Source organism: Acomys russatus, chromosome 18 (genome assembly GCF_903995435.1).
Source record: "Acomys russatus chromosome 18, mAcoRus1.1, whole genome shotgun sequence".
Lineage (NCBI taxonomy): Eukaryota > Metazoa > Chordata > Mammalia > Rodentia > Muridae > Acomys > Acomys russatus.
In genome coordinates, this window is record NC_067154.1 from 53,600,191 (window position 1) to 53,615,428 (window position 15,238).

At 36.5% G+C, this 15,238-nt stretch overlaps 1 protein-coding gene across 1 annotated transcript; it reads left to right on the plus strand.

The window, feature by feature from the left end:
* Positions 1-13,553: 13,553 nt before the first annotated feature.
* On the plus strand, positions 13,554-14,287 carry LOC127202403 (alpha/beta hydrolase domain-containing protein 17C-like; the record flags this gene model as incomplete). The annotated part of the gene is made up of 1 exon (XM_051161067.1): positions 13,554-14,287. A coding segment is annotated over one exon (492 nt), but the record flags the coding sequence as incomplete, so codon positions are not given.
* Between the last annotated feature and the right edge of the window lie 951 nt (positions 14,288-15,238).

Below are 15,238 nucleotides of genomic sequence, written 5' to 3' on the forward strand. Positions count from 1 at the left end.
ATGTATCTATGATTGAAGACATAACCCAAGCTAATTGTCCTCTAAGAAGCTCCACCCAGCAGCATTTAAAAGCAGATGCTGAAGCCCATAGGCAAACATTGGACAGAGGTCTGGCGATCTTATGGAAGAGTTGGAGGAAGGATAGAAGGACCCAAAGTGGACAATAATTCCACAAGAAGACTAACAGAATCAACTAACCGAGGCCCATGGGAACTTGCAGAGACTGAACCATCAACCTAAGCGCAAGCATGGACTGTGCCTGGTCCCTGTATACTTATGGAGCTGATGGAGAGCTCAGTCTTCATGTGGGTACCTTAATAACTGTAGCAGAGGCTGTCACTAACCTGGACACTGATGCCTGCTATTGGATCACTTTCCCCTAGCTGGATCGCCTTATCTGTCCTCACTGGAAGAGGATGTGCTAACTCCTGGTTCAGCATGACGTGGCAAGATGGAATGGTACGTGGTGGGGGAGAGGGGCTCCCTTCTCTGAGATGAAGGGAAGGAAGGGGAATTTTGAAAGCAAAGCACAAAAAGTAGACATCTCCTATCAGGCACATCATATCTTCTGCCAAAGATCAGCACATTGATGAAGAAAACTTGTTTCTTCAATACAAAAGTACAAATATTTACCTTTAGATTGCAAATATCATAAATGATTACTCATTCTCAATATAAAAGAAACATTTTAAATATATTTAATATATAAACTCAAAACATATTTCACAGTACTTGGCATTTTTAGCACTTTAAACAGTGCTTGTTTCAAAACCATCTTTCACAACTTATGGCTTACTTGTTCCCTTTTGTAAGATTTCAAGTAGAAATTCTATTCAAATGAGTCCTTTCAATTTTCACCTCTATTTAAAGTATTTCCACCTCAATATATTCTGTCTTGATCATCATTATGAACCTCATTTTTAACTTCTAAGATTCCTTCTACTTAAAATTGAACATGATTGCTCAAAATGACAATCATCATTATTATCTTATAAAATATGCCCTCATCTAGGGATGCCATCCAAAGATGATATATCTGATCTGGGCTCCAATGATTGGGAAGGACATGGGAAAGTTGAAGAGTCAAGAGAGATTCAAGAAGAAACCAAACTTGCAATACTGAAGACAATATAACTGGTATTATAAATAGCATTGAATATTTAGTAGCAGTTTAACCATTTCTGCTATGATGTGATTATCTCTCCACCCTATGGGAAAACTGAAATGCTCAATATTCTACTAAGAATGGCTGAGAAGTTGAAGAACTTACAAAAATGGAAACATTGCTAATTCTATTCTCTAATTTTCTAGGGTAGATAATGACCTCGCTACTCTTTCCGCCACTTTTCCCTCCTGTGTTTGCTTCTTTTGTTCTTTATATCATTCACTCTGAAGGTGGGTCAATGGAGACATACCCCAGAAAACCTGTGCTGCAGTAACAGAGCGCTTCACACACTCGATTTCTACTGCAAACCATTTTTTCTTTTTCTTTTCTTTTCTTTTCTTTTTCTTTCTTTTTTTTTTTTTAAGGTTATTCAGTTTATTGCAGAATTGAATACTGCACGAAACCTCATCATCAGATGTGGTTTCTGGAACTTTGAGGGTAATCAGTATTTATTTATTCAATAACTTTGTTATTCTTTCTAAATTATGATTAGCAATGAAATTGAGAATGTGACTGAGGAGCCCCCATACAGCCAGCTGCGGAACAGAGAGCAGAATTCACATCCAAATTCTCCGGAAGGAGTAAAGGGAAGAACTGTTTGATCCCTTCTGTGCCCTCTACCGGGTCCTGGGGGAAGAGTTTTTTTCTGAGGTGGGTGATTTTTTTTTAAAGTTTTTAGAAAAAGCTCTTATTTATATCTTTCTTTAATTTTTGGAAGTCCAAGTATATTTTCTTTTGTTCTTTTTTACATATATATTTACATTATTAAACATATATACAATAAACTACCTACAACCAGAGGAACCATGAAACAATCAGCAATCATATAAATGTTACATTCATAGTGTTTTGGTTATTTGTATTTGGGAGCTTTGAAGAAAACATCTTTCCTCTCTTTCTTAGAGGTAGTAGCTATGCAGCACAGTCTCCTTGTGAGTCCCACAATATGGTGAGTAGGACTAGTTCTGAAATTGACTTGGCCTCCCAACTTTGATCACTTTCCCCTGGCAGGGCGGCCTTGCCAGACCATAGAGGAAGAGGATACAGATAGTACAGATGAGACTTGATAGGCTGAGGTCAGATGTTAGGGAAAGAGGGCTCCCTTTTCTGACTACTAGGGAAAAGAGGGAGAGGGCATGAGGGAAGAGGGATTGGGAGGTGATTAGGGATGAGCTACAATTGGGATGTGAAGAATTCAAACTGCAGAACAAGCAGGTAACTTATATTGCTAATCCCATTATGTGGGAATAGCCCTGGGACTGGCTGAGACACGACTGTCTAGGCCTAGACAATGTTTGTTGTTGGCTACAGAGTCCCTGTGACTTATTATTAGATGACATTTTTAGTATGGCCTGAATGAAGATTTACAGATGTATTTTCTTCTGCTTATACAAAGAGCATAGAACCAGCCATAACTGAAAACCACTTCTTAGGAATCAGTTTAGAGGGCTGAAAATAAGCAAGCAAACAATAACAACAGATACATCTATTATTATTTCTTGGTGTTACCTTTTTTCTAGTGTACTATCTCATCTCTTGTCCTAGGCTTTGGCTAATCTGATAGCTTTATCCCACATAACTGTTGACTATAAATGCATAGGAGAATAATCATCTATTACTTTTACTATTAGGGGTTCCCTGCAGTCCACCAATAGTCAAATTGAAGTTTGGCTAGTGTTGAAGCATGTCAAGATGATAATGTTCTTCATTTTCCAGTATACTTTTAGGCTCTCGACGTCATGAAAAAAAAAAAAACAATGATAATGTGTATTTTGATGTTAATTATAGTTTTATATTTAAAGTATGATACACCACTTAAATCATTTTTATGTCAGTATATGTATGTGTGTTCCACAAATTAGGTAACTAACAAATTATGCTGGAAATAGGTTGAGTAAAATTAATGTCAATTCATGCTTGACTTTGGACAACCAATTAAGAATATTACCCCTGGGGAAACCTCTATCTCCTGCTTTCAGCATCCATAGATTCAAGTAGTTATTTGCTCAGGTTTTGTTGAGATAGTTATATTTTTAAGGAATCATGGGTGAGAATTCTGTTGTTTCCAGAGATACAATATTATAACAGCTCTCCTGGTTCTTATTGTTCTTTCAATCTCTTGCTCTGTATTTTCAGATGTTCCGTGAGCTTTAGATGCTTACACTGTGGGGTACATATATCAACTGGGACTCTGTAACCAATGGTCACTTGCTTTCAGAATCTTTACTAGGTATCGGATGCTGTAATGATCCCCTTCTTTGTAAAGAGAAGGTTATTTGATGAGTTCTGAGAGCTACACTTATTTATAAGTACAAAGATAGATATTTAGAGTGCAACTACAAATTGTGCCATTAAAATACATGATCTCCCCAGCCCCAGCTAATGTTTCAGTTACCAATATGTCTTCCCTCTTATTGAGTAGGCCATAAGTTCAACTACAGAGCTTTTGTTACCACTAACGTACAAATGCCACTAATGTACCATCAGAAATATCACACCATATTATTCCTCATTGTGATTCATAGATATTGCAGCTGGGTAAGAATACTGGCTCCATTTCTCCCTTGAAAGAACACGTAGCATCTTCCAATCCTATGGAAGCTAGTCTTTTAAAATGAGGCGTTAAGCTCAGAACTAGCTCATATTCCCTAGGTTTCATGTTCCAAATGAATGGGGTCATCAGCAATGAACAACATAGAAGACCCCAAAATAAATACAGCCCTCAGATACTTGAGGTAAATACATACTGTGGAGAAATGAGAGTATATCAAATAAACGGTGCTTTGAAAACTGCATCTCTAAATGCAGAAGAATGAAATTAGACCTGGACCTATTGCTTTGTATAAAACCTAAGTCCAAATGGATCAGAAAATGAAATGCAAAATGTGAAATCATTGGAAGAAAATGTAGGCAAGGCTTTACATTTTAGAGTTGTAGGAAAGGACTTTCTTAATAAAATACCATTTGCCCAGGAATTGGGGCCAACAATAGAAAAGAGAGACCTTGTAAAACCAATAGGATTCTGTATGGCTAATGAAACAAGAAATTGAGTAAGGAGAAATCCCATAAAATGGGAAAGAATTTTATATCAACTGTACATGTGACAGAGCATCCAATATATAAAAAGGACTGAAAAAGCAACACATTAAAAAACAAATGGCCTGTTCAAAAATGGGCTTGGGATCTGAAGGGAGAGTTCTCCAGGAGAGAAATAAAGATTACTCAGAAGATCTCAAGAATTTTCTGTTTTCCCTAGCAGTTAGGAAAATGCAAATCAAAACTACTTTGAAAATTCACAACACAGAGAATGATGAAGATAAACAAAACAAGTGACAACAAATGCAGGAGGTGTGAGTTTTGGCTCTGTTAATTTAAAGACAATAGGTGAGGGCAAGGTAACACTCATTTACTGTGGATAGGTGGTAAATTTGTGCAGCCTCTATGTAATTCCATGTGGAGAATTCTCAAAGGACTAAAAGCAAGTATCTTACATAAGCAGCCACACTGCTCCTTAGCATATGCCTCAAGTACTCAACATCCTACTCCACAGATGTTCACCCATGTTCATTGCTGTTCTAGTCACAACTGTTAAGAAATAGAAGCAATTTAAATCTCCTTCAGTGGATAATAAATAATTAAAATGTGGTAGATGTACATAAAGCACAGTATTCTGCTCTTAAGAAAAAGGAAATCATGAAATTGGAAGGTTAATTGCAGAAGTTGGAACATAGTACATTGAGTGAGTTAACCTAGACCCAGAAAGAAAAATGTCTAATTTTTCTCTCAAACCATAGATGTGAATATATAATGAAGACTAACCTCAGATATCAGAAAAGTATAAAGATATCGATAGGCACCAGCACAGGTAGTAGAAAGATAAATGTTATTTGGAGTGAGAAACTGTTGAAACAGATGTGTCTTAATTTTGTTGGAGGGAGCGATGCCTACAGAGAAACAGTGAGAGGTATGTAAGTAGAATATCAATGGGGAGGTTTGGAAAAACATAATAAATCTGTATGTATGCATATGTATATATAGTTCAAATTACTCACAAAAACATAATTTTAACTTTTTGGTCAATGGTATTGAGCATAAATATTATGACAGAACTAGTAATGTATATTATAATATAAAGTCATCATAACATTAAATCAACACGTATAACTTATTAATGTAAAGAAATTCCAATATAGAAAGTTGAAAAAAATCTAATTTGCAATATTGGTAGTATAGAAAATTATCAGGCAGCTGAATGCAACAATGACACCCCAAATGGTAAAGCAAACTACACAGAGAGAGGCCAGCAGAAAATGGGTGGGTATTAAAAAACACTCTTAGTTGTAGAGAGAGTACCTGGACAAATGCATGTTTCTAGCTGTGATCATTTATAGATTTTACACATGTATTTTGCAAGAATTTGTTAGATTTTATTTTTAACAGCATTAGCCTAAACAATATGTTGACCTGTTAGATTGAAGGCAATAGATTACACACAGATGGTTCTACAGAACCATGTAAAAGTGAGGACTAAGTTATGATTGGCACACATTCCTGGCAATACAGTAATAGCAATGAAGGAACTTTTTGTATTTACTCATAATTTATTTTTATTACTTTAAAATTTTGAGAATCAATAATTTCACTATTTTCTAGGATGGATGTAATATTTAACATATGTTGTATTCAGCATATAACTAACTGTGTGTTTACTTTTGTAGTCTGAAGAATAGCAGTGACCACAAACAACTTTCTGAAAATTAATTTTTGAGGTAATGATACCCTCCAGCTTACTATTATTCTAAAGAACAACAGTATAAATAAAATTATCATATTAATTTCATGGATATTTCTAACAACTGAAACTTGTCAAATAACAAATTCTCTACATATTCCATGTACAAAGACTAAACAAAAAGTTAGTCCACTTTAGGTTTATGTCATTTGTGTCCAAGCCTTCCAGTGTTATGAATTAGCAAATGATAATAAGGCCAAATGTGATGCTGTGTCACAACATTCAATTATCTGATAGGGCATTTTAAACATAGCCTAACTTAATATCACTTAGCCCAGAAGCCAATATTCCACAAAGGCTGTGCCAGGGAAGTTTCTCTTCCAGGATGTTTTCACCAGATGGTGTTCATCCGGCCATATGTTGCAAAGCTGGGATGAGCTTAATGATACCCTGCCTGCTACTTCACTCAGCAGTAAAAATGACTATGAATTAATGAATCCTAACAATAAACAAGAGAAATCAAATTACAAAAAAATAAAATGTCGCACACTCGATTGGTAAATAAATAGGATAATCTTTGTCCACGTTACATTGCTGCCTCTAAGAGAACTACATTTTAAAAATACAAATTGGGTTATATAGATAGATAGATACAATTTTATGCTTTGTTAAGGAGTATATTATTTGAATTTTTAAAAGTAGTCTATGCCTCAAATCCTCAGTGTGTAAAATAAAAATATACGTTACATTTATTTTTAAAATATTATAATGTTTTGAAGTTTAAATATTGCTGAGTTTTATTGACAAAGCTCCCTAGCCTCTGTAGTGACTACCTTTTTACCTAAAGGCATCTTTCCCCCACCTCACTTCCTTCCTTCTTTCCTTCCTTCCTTCTTTCCATTTCTTTTTCTTTTTTTCACATCAAATGGAACACATTACTTTTTCCTATAATGGGCTGTTCTAATCAAGTTCTGACTACTGATCAGAAATAATTACATAATTTTTAAACAAAGTAAAATAATTTAAAGTTTTAATTATACATACACAACTAGAAAATAGTAAAGAGTATAGTTTATCACCTTACAATGTTGAGTATGTGCTTACACACAAATATTCAGGCCATTCATGGGGTGAAAAACCATTGATGTTCTATTGTAGTCTTCAAGCAGCAGTGCTTAATTAATCTGTTTAGCTAATAACAGAAATTTTGGATTTATCTATCTTGAGAAATAATATACCCATATATTTTTAATATTTTTATTAATTTATTCATATTACATCTCAACTGTTATCTTATCCTTTGTATCCTCTCATTCCTCCCTCCCTCCTACTTTCCCCTTACTCCTCTTCTCTATGACTGTGACTGAGGGGGACCTCCTCCCCCTGTATATGCTCATAGGGTATCAAGTCTCTTCTTGGTAGCCTGCTATCCTTCCTCTGAGTACCACCAGGCCTCCACATCCAGGGGACATGGTAAATATGGGATACCAAAGTTTGTGTGAAATCAGTCCCCACTCTCCACTCAACTGTGGAGAATATCCTGTCCATTGGCTAGGAGAATGAATAAGGAAACTGTGGCACATTTACACTATGGAATACTACTCAGCTATTAAAAACAAGGAATTCTCGAAATCTGTGGACAAATGGATTGAACTAGAAATGATCATATTGAGTTAACCCAGAAGCAGAAAGGAAAATGGTATATACTCACTTATGTCTGGACACTAACCCAAGGGGCATGTCCCATGAAAGTCTTCACTTACTAGGAAAGTGGGACAGAGGGGAAGACATTCTATTGGGAATCTAGGTGAGACAAGCATGGGAGAATGGGAAAATAGAAGGATCCAGAAGGTCCTAGAAAACTACAAGAAGAACATTATGAGGAGTGGATCTGGGCCCTCGGGTCCTGCTCAAACTATGGCACCAGCCAAGGACAATACGTGCAGTAAACTTTGAACCCCTACCCAGATCTAGCCAATATACCCATATATTGTTTAGTAGTTTCCCTTGAAACATTCCATCCTCCCAGAAAATTTCTTAAGGAGAAAAGTAAATGACTCAATATCTTCAAAAAGTTCTTGAAACTAACAAGATTCATTAGGTCCCTCCCTGAAAGAGTAATCAGTAAAAGCTGAGTCTTCCTCAGAGGAAGGAAGCTGAGCTGCAAAAAAGCTTCAGACATGACAAGTTATGAAGATTACTGAGATCAGACTAGCTACCTGGAAGAAACAGAAATTAACTGAGCTGCCTGAAATGGGTTAAGATTAACTAGGTCACTTAATAAAGTTTATAAAACTGACAACATGACCTCTTCATAGTATGGCGAAGAAGACAGATTTAAAAAAAAATTAGGGTGAGAGAGATCTGTCAAAGGCATGTGGAAGAGTCAAGAGCAGAGAAAATTTAGACTAGACATGGCCAGCAGACTAAACATAGCCAGCAGATTGGACATCGCCAGCCGACTGGGCTCTCTGTGGCAGAATAGAGAATAGAAGTAAATAGAGAAAACAATGGATACAGCATAGTTATAAAAAAAAGTGTGTACCTATGGGAAGAGAATCGCTTGTGTTGGGTGCATTTTATGTGAGAAAGGCTAGTATGGACTTGAAAATGTATAGCAGGTTTTTGGGATACAAACATGCACTTCGCTATGCTGACAGGAAACACAGGAAGCATGTGTTCTTTCAAACAGGGTAAGGGAAATGACTCCTTTTTGTATATGGGCATCAGCTTAACCAGTTCCTGAGAAATGATGGCTTTTAGCTAATTGCCAGAAATCTTTCTAAGGTCCAGGATGAGCCCATTTCTAAATATTTCCACTGTCTTTTAGAGTTGGGACAATTGGAGTTTCCTTTGGATCTGACAGGAGTACACTCTTTACCCTATTGAGCTGCCCCCAGGCTGTGCAGTGTACTGCACGCTGGGAAGGGCTTGGTGATTCTGCGTCACTGGGTTATGTGTGTTCCTCTGTGTATTCTCTCACCCAGATTCCTGTAAGTAACCCCAGTAAAACACATTGATACACCATGTTGGTCATTGCTGGTGTCTTATACTGTGCTTTGTCATGGGGTTTCTTTTTTTAATTTTATTAATTTATTCAGATTACAACTCAATTGTTATCCCAACACTTGTATCCTCCCATTTCTCCCTCCTTCCAGCTTTCACCCTATTCCCCTCCCCTAGGTCTATGACCAAGGTGGACCTCCTCCCACACTATGTGGTCACAGGCTATCAAGTCAAGTGCCACCAGGCCTCCCCACCAAGGGAAGGTGGTCAAATATGGAGCACCAGAGTTCATGTCAAAGTCAGTCCCCACTCTACACATAACTGTGGAGAATGCCCTGTCCATTGGGTAGATCAGAGTAAGGGTTCGATGTCTACTCAGCTATTAAAAACAAGGAAATCCTAAAATTTGTGGACAAATGGATGGGACTAGAAAAGATCATAATGAGTGAGTTAACACAGAAGCAGAAAAACTCACTTGGTATATACTCACTTATAATTGGGCACTAGCCCAAAAGGCATGTCCTATGACAGTCTTCATTTACCAGTAGATTGAGATAGATGTGAGGACATCCTACTGAGATTCTAGGTAAGAGAAATATAGGATATGGGGAAATAGAAGGACCCATAGGCTCCTAGAAACCTACAAGAAGAACATCATGATGGGTGGATCAGGTCCCAGTGTGGTCTGCTCAATCTATTGCACTAACCAACTACAATACAATGTCATGGGATTTCTATCTAGGGTGAGTAGATGTGTGAGTTGTGTCTGCCCAGGAAAAGGTTTATCACACAACACTATTCTTTTTTTTTTTTTTTAACTTTTTAAGTGGGAGTAGTTTCTAAATATTCAGTTACCAATGTATGTATGTATGCATGTATGTATGTATGTATGTATGTACGTACATACATATATATTATGAAAGAGTGTTATATATTGAGGCCTGTCATTTTAAATACGTAGTGTGTTATCTTACTTTGTTTTAAGGTCACATTCCCAGAAGTCTTCTACTCTTGTTAAATGCTTGATTCTTTCAATTCATCTTTTGATAAGTGATAAATCTATGGTTAGCATGTAAACTCAAAACAAAACAGTGACATACTTTCCACAATTCCTCTTAATAAACTTAAAGGACTTTTACAATATGAAAATATTCCTCAAAATGCCTATGATATAGTCTAAACAGCAAGAATAAATGGCAGGAATGAAATATTATCATCAAACCTTCAAATCTGAATGTACAATAGTACAAACCTCTAAACTTAAGTCTTTGCTCCTGATCCTATTATAGAGGATCATTTGTTTCTGTTTTGCTTACCAAAATGATTGAGAAAGATGCACGTAAGTATTCCAGGAAGATGCAGTGTGTCCTCATTCCACGGCTCCAGGGTGATATGGATTGTTAATGGCTTCTGGTCAAAGGAGGCTTATTTTCTGTTAAGAGTATGCTCCTGGGAAGTCACCTATGCCTCAGTGGATGGGCTCATCCCATACATATAGGAATGGCTCAAAATATATATAAAATTTTATTTGGAATTTAATTTTTTATTAAATTTAAAAATGGAGGACAAGGTGGGGGCGGATATGGGAGGAGTGAAGGGTGAACATTATCAAAATATTGTATGATATACTCCAAGAATTAATAAAAATATATCATTTATCTATTTTGGCTTCTTAAATTTAAAATAGCTAGTTCATTATCAATATGTTTTTTGTAGTTTCTTTGGTACAGTTAGATTTTCGAGCCATTCTTAAATACTTTATACATTCCTAATATAGAGTATAACATTAGTAGGAGCTGATGCGGATTTATCATTGCAGACATGTGAAATCATAGTTTTCAGGCTGAGCAGCAGACTCCTTGTAACATCTCATGCCTGTTTAGGTTTGCGTGTCTGTGGTTTTGCCTGTTTTGCTTTCCTGAAGTTTTAAAAGACACGACATGTTTTTACCATTTCTATTTTTCTTGCTTGGTGATGACTTCAGAGAAAAAGCAGCTAAGCAAATATTTTTTTTTTCTCCCTCTTTTGCTCCTCATTTGTTCCATTGATGATAAATTCCTTCAATATCTAAGAATAGACACCAATATTGTTTCTAACACTCAGGTTAGGCAATCTCTTCCACATAGCTAGGCCTCTTTCATTTTATCTGTAGTAGTTTATTTTTCAATATCACGTTGAAAAAGCAGGGAGATAGTGCCCATGCCTCTGTCACATTTTCCTTAACCCAAAGCCTCTCCTTACTCCATGCAGATTCACCCCCCCAGGCTTCAGCTTACAGTGAATGGTTTCCACCACTATAACTTATTTTTAAAATTATATTTTGATGAATTACAATCTTGGCAAAGAGTTTTCAAACTGATGTTGTGATCTAGCTTTAGGACTGCATGTTTTCAGTCATATTTTCAACAAGATATACATGATTTCGCATTCTCTGATACAAAATCACGCAAATAAACATTAATAACCTATACAAGCATGATATTTCATTATAACCCATCTATTTTTCCCAAGTCTCCCAAATCACCCAGTTCTTTCCTTGTAGTTTTCCCTGACCTCTGGGTATTTTAACAAGTTCCTTATTCGTTTGAACAAGCTTGTACATTGTTTGGTAGCAGATTTTTGCTTTCCAAATGTCTTCTTGTTGAGACCAGACTTTTCTGTTGGTAGTGTTCTATTGCTCTATTTCAAGTGCCCATCTGGGATACTGAATGGCTTTTAGTTGCCCAAGGTTGTGACATTGAAAATGTGACAAAAATGCTGCCTTCTTCCAACATTAAAAGAATACAGGGTTCAATCTGCTGTGTCAGAAACTAGGGGATTCCTTCAGGTCCCTGTAGTCCTTCCTCCCTTTCATTCATCAAAACACCTTAGAAGCAGAGCTCTACTGTGTGCCAGGAAGTACATTTGCTGCTGTGGGAGTAGCGGCTTCAGGCTTTCCTGCTACAGTTTAGACAAAGCTGTGAATACTCTTCTGTGCTTGTGCAAGTCATTACACTTTATGGCCACTAGCTAGTGTTCCAAGTCGAAATTACCAATCCCACCCCAAGGAATATGAGGCAAAGTTTGTCACAAAATTAATGCTGTACATATTTGTTGTATTTGTCAATTGTATAAAACAACTAAAAACAAAATAAAAACTGACAAGTCCTCACAAGTTATAAGGTTAATGAGACCATATTATGAATACACAATGGGCTTCATTGAGGTTCCCTTCTGTGCAAACACACACACATACACATATAGACACACAAAATTATCTATTATATGATATGTATATATATATATATATATATATATATATATATATATACATATATATATAATTTTGAAAGAACATGTTGAATATGACCATTCAAGATGTCGTATTTTGACACTTTGGCATATAATTGGTATGTTCTATGTTCCTTATTTCTAATAAGACACTATTAGTGTTTTATCTTGGTGAATTTTCCTGTTAGTGTATTGAAGTTGCTATATAATCAATATTTATGGAAATACTTAGTATTTTATGGATGTTTCAGTTAATATGAGAGAATATAGTCCTGATGAAAGGAGAAAGAGGAGTATTAAATTAGGTGGATACTTTGGTGCATCATTTCACCTCATTGTTCTTTGAAAGATATCTATATTAAAAATTATATTAATACAGAGAAAGGGCAGGAATATTCTCTATTTTTTTTTTTTTTTTATCCATGCGTCCTTTATTCCATTCCCAACCACCGTGCCGCATCCAGGCACAGCACACAAACCGGCAACCAACGCAATCCAGTTGTACAACGATCTGAGGCTTACAGTATATTTAAGGCTTTTAAATTTGAAAACAAAAAAAATAAAAAGAAAGAAAAGAACTTAAATAAGACCAAACGACCCGAAACCCAATCCCCCGACTAATACAAGTAGTGTAGCAATTTAAGTATCTCATTTCTGATGTTCACTTGGCACAACTCCAGTGTCAAAACCCAAGTAACTCCTAAATTAAGAGATCAGCTTAGGGTAATTTTAATTACCTAAAATCTTCAAAGCAGAAACTTGGAATTTTTGTTTTGGAAATGCTATAAAAATTTTAATAGCAAAACATTGGAATAAAAACATATTAACAAAATGTATTCAATCATTTACAGTACAAACAAGGAATCTGCAGTCTGTTGTAGCCTGACAAAAAGAATTCTACCCATTAAGAATCTGTGCACAATGTCATTGCAAATATGTACAGGACTTTTAAAAAGCCGACAAGGAGGACTTTACAGAAGGAAAGTCGGCCAGGCTTTATTAGACCAACCAGACAATCAAAATATTAAAACTCTTGGCTAGTAATAAATTTACACTTAAAAAAAAACCCAGTTTCCTGTTGTTTAAGAATATTCCAGTTGTATTTATATGGTTAGAGTTGATGAAGATGTTAGTGATAGTTCCAGCAAATTATTCTTCAATTCATGTTTGTGGGAAAGACTGGCAAGTTTACTAACACAAGTTAGTGGAGGATTTCTCACAACAATTTCCAGTTACACAACCATAGCTTGACAAATGGATCTCACCCATGGCACCGAGGCTGAGAGCGCCACATGTCAAACACCAGCACAGGGTGAGAAGGTGACCCTGCACCGGTGGGACAATCAGAGGTGACAGCGAGGGAGACAGATTTGATCATAAGACTACTTGGGCTACGGTGTGAGCTCCGGCAAGCCCTCCGAGAAGAACCTCTACGCCGACATCGACGCCGCGTGGCAGGCGCTGCGCACCCAGTATGGCGTGAGTTCTGAGAACATTATCCTCTATGGACAGAGCATTGGCACCATCCCCACTGTGGACCTGGCTTCGCGGTATGAGTGTGCAGCAGTCATCCTCCATTCCCCTCTGATGTCTGGTTTGTGTGTTGCTTTTCCAGATACCAGGAAAACATACTGCTTTGATGCTTTTCCCAGCATTGACAAGATATCTAAAGTCACCTCTCCTGTGTTGGTCATTCACGGTACTAAAGATGAGGTCATTGATTTCTCCCATGGCCTGGCGATGTATGAGCGCTGTCCCGGTGCTGTGGAGCCCCTATGGGTTGAGGGGGCTGGGCACAATGACATAGAGCTCTATGCACAGTACCTAGAACGACTAAAACAGTTCATATCCCACGAGCTTCCCAACTCCTGAAGATGGCGGCTGACCTTACCTCATTACTGTGAAGCGAGGATCCTTGTTCGCACACACTTTGACTGGATTTAACAGTGATGCCCAATAACCACAGAGAGGGGCCCAACCCTTGGGTGTTCTCACTAAAGAGCTAGCACAGTCTGTCTTTTGTACCTAATCTCCACCTTTATTAAGCTGAGCAGCTGCATTCTCAGCTGCATGCCTTGCGGGAGTGGGAAGGAGAGCTGACCGTGGGGTCTGTTTCCCAGGGCCATATTCTCTATTTTTTACAAGACTTTATAGACTTTATTATTTAAGGAAGGAGTGAAACAAATGCACTGACAAAAATACTGAGTTAAAAAAACTTGTTCATGAAATTTTTTTATTTAGAATGACTAAATTACATTGTGTAATTCACATTGCATAATTTGTGATTAAACACTAACACAAATACATTTAAGTAGTGCAGATATAAATGGGAATCTGCATGAGGAAGGACTCAGTGTTGCTTTTGAACAGTAGGATTACTGTTCACAATTACATAGGAGAATAAGACTGGCCTAATATCATTTATTGTGCCTAGTATTCTCATTTGTAGGCAGCAGTCTCTGGTGTTCAGTCTCCAGTACACAAGAAAGGAATCATAATTTGTAGGAGGCACAGTTGTCTAGGTAAAGGAAAGAAAGGATAGGTGGGACTTGAAAACAGCTGCCAACTAAATATTTGAAATTAAATCCAGCTAATATAGTCTTTATCTCCAAGTACTGTCAGATGTGCAATTACCCTAGAAAATATATCAGTATTTGTATCTCTGAAAGAAAGAATAAATGTATAAAGATATTTCAATATGATTATTTCAGTATATTCACTTGTATTTTGTGATCTGTCTTGTGATAGAAATATTGAGAGATAATTCGATAGAATATTAAACAGAATATCCTGGAAGAAAGACACTTATTGTGTACAATGAAGATTACATGATTAAATATAACACAAACATTGGAGTATGACACTAATAGGCAAGAATAAAATAAATTATGAAGTTATCAAATACAGGTTTAAAATAGAGATCATATTAGAAGTATAAATAATAAATAATACAAATCATACAACACAAACATAATTTTAATGGCATATGGAATAATAGGATGTTTATGAGACCAGAGAAATTGAGAAAAATATGCACAGCTAAAACAAGAATGAGCTATATTACA